Source organism: Apostichopus japonicus, chromosome 23 (genome assembly GCF_037975245.1).
Source record: "Apostichopus japonicus isolate 1M-3 chromosome 23, ASM3797524v1, whole genome shotgun sequence".
Classification (NCBI taxonomy): Eukaryota; Metazoa; Echinodermata; class Holothuroidea; order Aspidochirotida; family Stichopodidae; genus Apostichopus; species Apostichopus japonicus.
Window position 1 is genome coordinate 7393342 of NC_092583.1, and position 10982 is coordinate 7404323.

Sequence of the window (10982 nt, forward strand, 5' to 3'; positions counted from 1 at the left end):
AGTTCCTAAGATTTCATTGGTCGTAATTAAAGGCAGTGACTCGTCAATGTAAACAATTTCTTGCATCCAACTGTCTTTTTATTCTCGATTGAGACAATATATCCCTATATGAGACAATATATCCCTATATGAGACAATATATCACACAACTGCATATAGCAAACTCACCTAATCTACTGCATTAAATATGGTTATAATAGTAGTAATAAGAACGGCTTCCAAAATCCTTAAAAAAAGATTCACACCCTGGACCGGCTTATGCAGTCTGGGTGGGTAAGCGTCAGACATGCAATTAAAGCAAAACACTGGAAAGAAAGGAACAAAAAAAAAAGAAAAAAAAGCTTACCTGTGTTTGTAGGATGGTATACAAACATGAAATGTACTAGTGATACCTGTGATTTGCTCTGTGGTTAAGTTCTATCCTTCAAGTTTGTGATTTAATTGCTGGCTTTTATCAAATTTTGCAAGAAATATATCTTTGTTATGCTTGTATAGTTTCTTGAGTCAATATATTAGTCTCAGCAAGGAACAACATTCCCTAACTTCGTACAAATCTTACATTTTGAGGTGTAATTCGGGTAAATGCCTCAGAGTACAAATTTTAGCTGGTTTCGTCGATACTGTTTGGATTAAAATTACGCTCGGAAAAGTGATTACATGTTTGACTATCAAACACGACAGACATTTTCTATCCAGGCATGAGACTCTTCCGCGGATTTCCGATTTTTTTTTTTTTCATTTTCGCGTTTTTTCTCGTAATTCGCGTTTTTTATTATTTTTTATTATTCTTTTTATTTATTTTTTTTATTAAATTTTTTTTATTTTTTTTTATTATTTTTTTTATTAATTTTTTTTATTAATTTTTTTTTATTTTTTTTAATATTTTTTTTGCCGAACATGCTGGACTGTGAAGGGAAGGAACACCGAATTTGACCAGTGGTGGAATCAAGTAGCACAAAGCAAGCAAAAAAGCCTTTTTTTGGTTCAAAAAAGCTAATGGATAAATTATATAAGCAGAAATTCCACACTTTTTTGGCGAGTTACGTGATGTGATAGATTCCATCTAGAGTCCACCATTTTGCATTTAAGCCCTCCTTACCTGACAAAAAAATTCTAAAGGGGAGGGGGACACCCCCTCCCCTTAAACCCCTCCCCTAGGACGGCGATCGATAAATTTCAGATTTTTTTCCCCGGCTCAGTCTCATCCCTGTCTATCAGTGCAGCTACGTTTGTATAAAACAAAAGGCTCTACGCGAAGTTAGGAAACACGTGACGTCACCGAAACCCACCACACCACCTAACCGGAAGTACGACTCTCTCTGTAACGCTTAGAATGGAATTATAAACGCGGTATCTAATTTAACCATTGGCATTCTAAAGTAGTCACTTTAAATGACAGTTAGGTTTTTGCAACTTGACCTGTCATAGCAGGGGCGTATCCAGGGGGGGCGTCGGGGGCGCGCGCCCCCTGGGTAAGAAAAAGAGGAGAAAAAAAAAGAGACGAAAAAAGGAAAAAAGAGGGGGAAAAAGAGGAGGAGGAGGAAAGGAAGGAAGGGAAAAGAAAAAGAAGAAAGAGAGAAAAGAGGGAGTAAAAGAAAAACGCCAAGACATCGGGAAGAGAAAGAGGAACAATGACATCATTACAGTGCTGATCCCTATTATATACACAGGGTAGCCAGTGACGGATCAAGGATTTCGGAAGGGGCGTGTGCCTCACCCTACCCCTTACACCGACAACTCCATTTTTCCTCTCTCACTCATGATCTGTATATAAACTATATATGGTCTATCATAACGCGCGTGTGTGTATACGCCTTAAACAATTGTAGAATTGTGCTATGAAACCAACTCTGGCTGGTCTCGAACTCGACCGTGTCGTCGGGGAACATGACGCATTTCGGGAAGGGGGGACCGCCCCCCCCTTCAGCATATTTTTTTTTTATGATATCGCTAGTAATTTCAAAATAGAAAGTGCTTAGATGCACTAACAAGGCCTGGGAAGCGTCATTTCCAGCGATCTGGGAGGCATTTTCGGCCAAAATTTGCTTGTACGCTTCGCGCCAACTTATGGTGGCGCTACGCTTAGATAATTTGCCTACAGGCTTCGCCCCTACCTTGGCAAATTCCTCGCTACGCGCATGTTCGAATTTGTAAAGCAAATAGCAGATATCACATGATCAGTGAGCATGAAATTGGCGTTCCAGGATGTAAAGCCATAAAGCTGTCCGACTTGCCCGAAAAAAATAACCAAAATTTTTCGCGCGCTAAGCGCGCGTTCAACATTAATATCGATATCGTATAAGCAAGCATCGGTTATTACATCGCATGCCATCGTGTACCGTACGGTCCGTGAAAGTTGCGCAGTATACCGCGGGATGCTAATGTAAACAACCAAATGTCTTATGTAGATGGAGAAAAAGCATGTAGGCCCAATTATGTCAAAACTCTCTTTTACATTAGTAATGGCGAACCCCCCCCCCCGGCTCCCACGCCTATGTGTATAGTGTTCGTTTTCGGAAATATCTGCTATTTTTTCATTTACTTCAACCAAGTTTTATAATAGCCGTTAAAAGAGGTTTTAATATTTCTACACCCAAAAAGTATCTGTGTCTGAATTTTCGAAAATTTCTGACCAACATTCTTCATCACACTTCCCTCTACTCGTGCAATTTTAACCGGTCTGTTTGGGGTTGAAGGAGGTTTTTCTATATTGGTTGTCTATAGATGAAATTTTGTACAACATTATGGGTATGTTTTGAAGTGAGTTTATTCACGAGAAATGGAAATTTTCAAATTCTCAACGAATAATGGGCTTAAAACCTTCAAAAGTGGGGCTGACGGATATTGTGGGCCGCGACGTAGAATCACTCATAAAAGCAATAATCCACAGGACATGCGATGAGTTCGAACATGATTTATGACTGGTGACAATCTTCAAAAAGATGATGGAGGGAAAAAAAACTATTGGGAAATACTTGGTTCTCAGGCAAAATGTGTTCATGTGGTTGGTCATTTTCAAGCCCGAGAAGTGCCATTTCCGGTGATCTGGGTGGTATCAAAACAAGAAATTTTCTTGTACGCTGCGCGCCAACCGATGGTGGCGCTCCGCTTAGATAGTAATTCGCGCCCCCAGTTATAGAAAATCCTGGATACGCCCCTGCATAGCCAACATATAATCAGTAGCCGATTGATCAATTTGTTTCCCCTTCGAATCTTATCCCTTCCGCTCCCCACCCACAAGAAAAGTAGTCGCAGTTTGTCCCTATATATAATGTTATGCTTTTCTACGGATCTGCGAAGCTCTATCCGAAGGACGAATGGATGAACACCGATTTACACCAAGCTTTCATTTTAATAATTGTTAGTAGAAACAGAAACAATCGCACAAATAAAATAAATATTGCAAAATAAAGTCCGTCTTTTTCTTTTCTTCATGAACCCTATGAAACGATAGATATATTTAATATTATAAGAATTAGCTCTAGATTGATGACTGCCTACTTCTTACACACAAAATCATGAGGCGTACGTGTATACGCGTATGTGGACTGCTTAAAACCATATTTCTAATACGGAAAGACATTAACAGTTATGTTTCACTTTCAGTAAGAAGTTCAGTATAGGGCCTATAGCTCAATTGGCGCTGTTTACTAGTGAGTCTACGCAAAAGTACATTGTGCGACTTATGCTTTCTGTGCCAGGCCGACACATGTACGTTCAACACACAATCTTACGTCAGTATTCAGTGCGTCGCTCTCGTATCGCTGTTACTGTTTCTAAGGTGATTATATCAATGCAATGTCTATATATGGAGATGTATACGTGAACGCGTACGCGCACCCACACGTGTAACGTCTGTTGTTGAAATGCGTGTGCTCATGGTCTCTACATTATTCAAATAAGCGCCTACGTCATAATCATGAACTGATCCGCTGGTTAAGGTCAAGAAATATAGTCAACACATTTCTGTGCTATCGCTTGACTCGGTTACTCACTGTGTGTCTCTAAAGCTAAAGGTTATCCATCAAAATGGGTTGTGTTTCTTCAAAAGTCCAGGTCGCATCAGTGACTCCATCCGCCCCAAGCGGACGATATGGCAACTTTAAACGGTGGATTGTCCGAAAACGCCGAGCACTGGTGAGTAGAAAAGAAAGAAAAAACAATTGTCAAGCACATCATCTTTATTAATTGCAACTATACAGCGCGCGCAATGAGTGAATACTTGACAACTTTTTGTCTGCTTTGGTTCAATCTGCCTCCGAAGATTCCGCCAGGATCGAAACGTCAGTCCCCCCCCCCCCCCCCTTAAATTTATGATACGCATATACGACGGTATATTTTGGTGTAGCCTACATCTGCGTTTAGCGGCACAGCTGCAACTATACTATGTGCTCTGTTTAGATATCTTACATTATCGTTGGCTGTAGCGACTTCATTCAAGATCTATCAAGCGAGCTCTAAAAGTATGACGATACCGTACTACCGCGATGTGCCGTTGTGACAAATCGCTGATCGTCATGCTCATTAACTTCAAACCAGCGTGGGTTGAATATGACCAAAAATGGCCTGCCATTCAGACAGAGAGATCGCTGACCAACAGATCAATAGTTTTAATGCAGATAATGGTGACATCTTAGTGGCACCCCTTGATCCTTTTCCCTCGCTCTAACATTTAACACACCATGGCACTCCCGCCACAACCATAATATGAAAGGAGACGAATTCTGTTAAGATCTGTTTATGTTTGGTTTATGCACCAACAGTTCAAACCAACCGTGCGCCTGACCCGTGTTCAGCCCTTCAAAGCTTCTGCAGAGACTGGGTGCCGAAACCCTACCAGTACCTCATCATGCTCTATCAACCTCTCGGACCACCTAGGAGAGGAATGCCGTGCCAAGACACCTGGTAAATATATATTAAAACGTTTTAATTTCTATTTTACAAAGTAAAGACATTTTAATCAGACGGTACAGTAACGTGTAAAGAAGCAAAGAGTTATAGGTGAAAAATGGTCTCATCGTGAAAACAGTGTGAAACAAAAGTCTGCTGTCTGCTATGACAATCTTACAAATGTATTCCAGAGTGTAAAAAATCAAGTGTTTTGTAAGTTCATGTTCCCGATGATATATGTGCTTGCACTTTATTTCACGTGATGGTAGAGGGAAATAATTTGACTGGCTTCCTAACTAAGATCCATAATACTTGATTTCGACTCACACGAAAGTTTGCAAATGTTGAGGATTGTTTAGCTATATAAGATTCCCTCCAGAAATTGCCAATCGTAACGAAAAGATTTGTATTATTAGTGCTAAAATTACCATTATCCTTTCTGCGTTCCTCTCATACAACATTTCAAACCGGTAATGCCCGATGCGCTACCCGCATAATCCGCCGCGGTCAGCCTGAAAATCTAGTAGATCAAGACTGCGCATGCGCCCCCAACTCCCGAGGATTGGCCAGAACTTCTTGCAATCATCACAGAGATAACGTCCAACTTCTCCGCGATATCATGACTTTGAGTGGGAATGCCGTAGGTGCAGAAGAGGCTGAACACCTGCTTGAACAGATAAAGTCACAAGTCGAGGGGATGCTCTCATTGAAACTGGAGCAAAGGAAGGACAAGGAGGCTGAGGAGGAGGAGGAGGCTGGGGAGGAGATGGACTTGGAAGGCATCCTCAAGATTGAGGTAGGTCTGACTTCAGTTTAGTTGTATTTCTATGTTGGTAGTATCCTTGCTTGTAGTTCGTCAACTTGAGTGACTCTGAGTGATTTCTGTTAACTGTGACAGAGGGCGCCCCATTCATCCCTAGTAATGAAATGTTTCGTATTGTTACGTATTCCTGTCGGCATGAGGATAGATAGGTAGCTGTTACAGAACATATGTTACTGCACTATTACAACGTGAACTATAGTGTAGTTTGGTTAAACGATGGCCATGTTTTGAAGAGTGAGAAACTTGATTAATTAGGAATCGCCACCAACTATGTGAATATGCTTCACCTGTCAGAGAGTGTGATTTCCTGTCTTTCCTGACGGGTTTCTGGTTAGAGTCCCATTCTATAGGATACTTTTCTTCTGTCACAGAGCATGACACCTGCACCAACTACTCCCGCCCCGACCCCACTTTCTGGAAGAAAGAGTCGGTTCCAGGAGATGAAGGATATTTGTCGTGAAATCTTTCAAGAGGATGAGGAACCGGACAATGACGAGTGGCAGGAGGAGGTAATCGACATCGACGAAACCGCTGAGATGTCCGAAGAGGAGATGGAGGAAGGAGAGGAGCCGAAATACGCCAACTCGACGGAGGAGTTGGAGGCAACCATCAATGCAATCTTCAAGAGATGGAACCTGTCGATGCCAGATGATCAGGGAGAGTTTGCCAAGATCGACGAAACTATCAGATCGTCCATCAGTAGAGCTGCATCTGCTCGTCCGGTAAGATAAATAGGATTTAAAGTTAGAGGGTAGCAGCTATAGGGGTAAGGCTGAGGGCCTGGAGAGGGGTCATTCCTCGTCTCTTTGAAAATAGGCAACAATATTCGTAAAGTAAATGGAACTGTCGGTATTCATGCCATATATGCCAGTCTGAAAGGACGAGGTTTGTCTTGCCCCCCCCCCCTCTAACCCTCACTATGCAGATCGAGTTCCTGTTAAAGAAGTCATTGAAGACTGACAATTGTAATCGTAGAATAGAATGTACGCCCTTAAAATATCATATTGAATTAATGATTTTCTTAAATGCTGTAGTTACTTCAATATATCTTTATTTGCTAATGTAGTTGTTTTTGTTGCATAGTTTATACCCTGCTCACCTACCCCCCCCCCCCCCCGCCCCTTCTTCTCTCTGAAATTATATTCCACCTTGAACGATTAATTAAAGTTGATTCCATTAATTCATGAACATCTCGAATAATTAGAAAAAATGACACGAGTTTGATTAACAAATTAATCAAAAGTTGGAAGTTGGAATGAGTTTTGATTTGATTTTTGTTTAAAATACTTTTAATACTACTACTTTTAATATTTCTTTTCTAACGCAGAAAACGGCGGCAGTTAGACAAGTAACTTCACATGTCTTAGAGCCTCCCACAGCTACAGAAGCAGCCGGTAAACCTTCACAAGAAAAGCTTGAGCGACCAAGAGCAGCTTGGTGGCCACGCACACCTTCCACGAAGTGTGGTCCCGAAAATGAGGGTCCCTCTTCCTTTAATAAATTTTAAATCTTTTTCTTTGACCCTCTATTTGAAAGACCGGAAGTGTAGACAAGACCAAGATTGTAGGAATATTAGTGGACCTAGATGACGTCATGTGCTCAGCAGTTTTTGTGTATTGTTCTTTAGACAATGGTTTGTCTGTGGTTTTCGTCTTTGTGTGTATTTTTGTTTGTTTGTGAGTATTAAGTAGTATTAGGTATAAGGTATTATGTAAATAAGGTATAGTATTATTAAGTAACATGCGAACACCAAACTATGTAACAACTTACTTTTTTACATTTTTTTTATATATTTTTTTATTAAAAGTAAACAGAGGGCATTTTTTTATACCTTCTTCCAGCATAAGTATTAACATTTTTTCCTAAGAACAACTTTTTTTGTATTACAGCCTTTTTTTAAATACACTTATACATTACACACTTTCACACATTAGTATTATAAGTAAGGATAAGTATTTACAAATATTTGTTGTTAAGGTATTTGTTTGTTTGTTTTCATGTTCGTTTGTCTTGGAAACTGTTGGGTCACGTGACTAGTGTTGGTCCAGGTATTTAAGAGGAGAGTGGTCTTGTCGAAACTTCCCGGTCTGGATATAGAGGGTCAATTAGGGTTAAAAGATTAAGAAAATTGAAAGCAAAAATTCGAAACGAGAGCTGTTATAAACAAGGAAAATTGGTATTGTTATTCCAAAATTTGTAAATATATAGATCATAAATGCATCATCAAACGTTTTGGGTGGATTGTAATTTTTGTACTGTAGTATAGAGTTTGTTACGTATTTATGACTTTAATTAAGAATCATATTCCACTTCCCATCAGCGATTTTCAAGTTATTACAGTGCAATATTCGAAAAGAAGCAATCATCTCAACTACCTAGTCATTCATTTTACTGAAAAGAACACCCCACCCACACACCTCCCTTCTTCCCCTATATACTGCCATCCGCCATGAACATCTACAGAGTTTGGAAGCAAAACAGGGAGGGGTGTCACTAAGGTTCGACGACTGGGGGTGCTAGTATTTTCGTCTGACAAAATGATCTCGAAAGTCTCCAATTTCCCATAAATTTCGAGATGAAAATTACAACAATTTAAGATGAAGTGTTGTAATGTCTGGTTAATACATCGACAGTTAGCAATTAAACGTCAAAACCTCGAGAGAAAAACGAAGCCGCAAAACATCGCTAAATTTAGAGATAAAACTTAAAATAGCGAGCTAACATTAATTGCGCCAACAATATTGAAATTTGGGTTTAAAACATCAATATTTTGCCATAAATTGTTAGAATATCAATTTAATATCTAACTGTCGATGTCTTAAACAGACATTTGGAACGTGCCTCCTCTCTTCCCCCTCCCATTTCTCAAACTTCCTTCTAATACCTAGACACCCTCCCCATAAAATTCGAAATCGTAACAGAGGGTATCGCTAATATGGTGTCATGAAAATTCATATTAATCAAAGCGTTATTTACGCACCTGCAGTGATGACATCATTATATTCACTTGTGGAACCAAACTTGGGATAAGATAAGCATCTCCTCGGATTGTGATGAATTGAAGTAATACGTGGAAAGTAAGGGAAAAATCGATAATTTTCGAGATGAAATTCAAATTTTCTGAATTTATCTGAAACGTCGTAGATTCAATAGAAAGCTATACAATGACGTGACACAGCTAAACAGTCAAATAACTAAGACAAAACTGCAAAATATTGAGATCAATCGTGAAACGTGTAGAGAAAACATCAAAATGTTTGGATAAATTGTCAAAATGTTGAGATGAAACGTCGTCATTTCGAGATGTAATCTACAAATTTACAAACGCTTCTTTGGAACGGCCTCAAACCAGTTGTCAGACTTTCTACGTCACTGTTTTATTCTTCTGGTTACATGAAAACTGATCTGACGTGTTCAAATACAAAATCAAAATGTAGATTTTTTAAATATACAATGTGTTCACATTTCAATATCACAAAATGTGCATGGTCAAGTGCGACCAGGGTCGCAATTACAATGTTTGTACTTGGATGGTGAGCGGGTAAGGTGATATTTTGTTCAAGGAAGTGGTCTAAGGAGATAAATCTTTGTAAAGTACAAAACGGTGCTATATTTGCAACTTTGGAAAAAGAAAATAATTTCAAACTGTTTAGGCTGTTCCACAGATACATGTTGTATATTCATGTATTGTACACAATAGGTTTGTGATATTCTGTGCACTGTTGTGTGTGTGTTGGGGGAGGTGAATCCCCATTAATTGTTGAGACCAGCCTCCCCTCCACCCCCCCCCACCCCCAACCAGAATGTGGTTGCGCCACTGGGTGGGACTAAAATCTGCCACACAACTATGTCGGGCAGAAAACGCTTAATATACATATATCTTAGATAAAAACTGTCGGGTTTCCCGATAAGTTTGGATAAGCACAATCTGACTGCTGATATAGAACTTGATCTATCGCACATAGTAAGATTATGGCTGGAGGTCGCAGATATGATATGTACAGTCCTAAGATGTGCCGTATAGATGAAATTATTGTCATTAGTTTCGTAATCGTATCAGCAATTTGCTCTACGGTATCAGTTCTTCCAGACAATCGGGCAACCATGAATCCACAGCTTAGATGGATCTCCGCACTGATATACATGACAATTATTATTTTTTTTAACAAACAACAGGATATGACAGACAACCTTTGAGGTACAAACCCTAGGAAAGTAATTTCGGGGAAGGGAGAAGCTTCTCTTCTCACCCCCCCCCCCCCGAAAGTGACGCTCTTCGACACAGGTACAGCGACAAACTCTCTTTGTATGGAGACCGTAAAAGATAAGCACTCAACTTAACACAGTCTCTCATACTGTTAACATACATAAACATATACTAAAGACGACACCGCCCCGATCATTGATCTGAGAGTGATTAATAAGGCTAAAGTTCACAAACAGTTTGGATCTAAGATGTCATCAGATGTTCGAAATCGTGAAGGTGACATAGAGAAAAACTACCATTGGGAACCCTACCATCCCCACCCAAAAGAAAAATGGCAAGTAGGCAATCCATGGATGATGGAGTTACACATCTCACCCCAAATTTGGGTTTTAAATGAGTAACATGATGTCATCACTGCAAGCGCTTAGCCAGCATTCGTGGTGCGAGGTGGCCAAAGTTTTGTCCCCATTTGAAGGGTCAGAATATTAAGGATAATTAACACTTTAATTTATGTGACTTTTCATGTCACTATATAGGCTCTACCCTCTGTTACGATTTGAATGTTAGGGGGAGGGGTCTAAGTTTCCTCATTTTTGAGAAGTATCTTTCGCTTAGGGGGACTTTGTTTCAAAATGGTGCAATATGTTTCCATAATTGTATCTTCATTTGTGTACTACAACTTTACATTTGCCAGTGTATACAATTTAATTCGTAGAAAGTTTGCGACAGGGGATGGAATGAGGCACATTCACCCATGCCCCCAGTGACAACGGCCCTGTGTACGTTAAGGAACATTTTTAAACAATAATAATACGTGAGGGTATGTGCACGCAGGTATCATATCTCAATATTATATTGACCCAAATGGAGATGTTTTGTTTCTATTAAAGACGGCAATCAAGGAACTTTGATTAAAGTGTCAATAACTGAATCTTAGTTAATTTGTTCAGAGAAATCTCTTTCTTTATTAGTATTGCTAATGAGGACAACTTAGTGAGATCATGATGTAGATCACACCTTGCTATAAAGAAAAATAGCTTAACCAGTATCATATGATATGGC

General features: G+C 39.6%; 2 protein-coding genes across 2 annotated transcripts in view; one reads left to right on the top strand and one right to left on the bottom strand.

Moving 5' to 3' along the window:
• LOC139964460 (uncharacterized) overlaps positions 1-10982 on the bottom strand; it is a 123095-nt gene that overhangs the window by 80693 nt on the left and 31420 nt on the right. The window lies entirely within an intron of this gene.
• On the top strand, positions 3940-9460 carry LOC139964953 (uncharacterized). Its single transcript, XM_071967062.1, has 5 exons — positions 3940-4137; positions 4764-4905; positions 5349-5686; positions 6085-6435; positions 7041-9460. The coding sequence occupies exons 1-5, from the start codon at positions 4030-4032 to the stop codon at positions 7218-7220; spliced, it is 1119 nt and encodes a 372-aa protein (XP_071823163.1). The 5' UTR covers positions 3940-4029; the 3' UTR covers positions 7221-9460.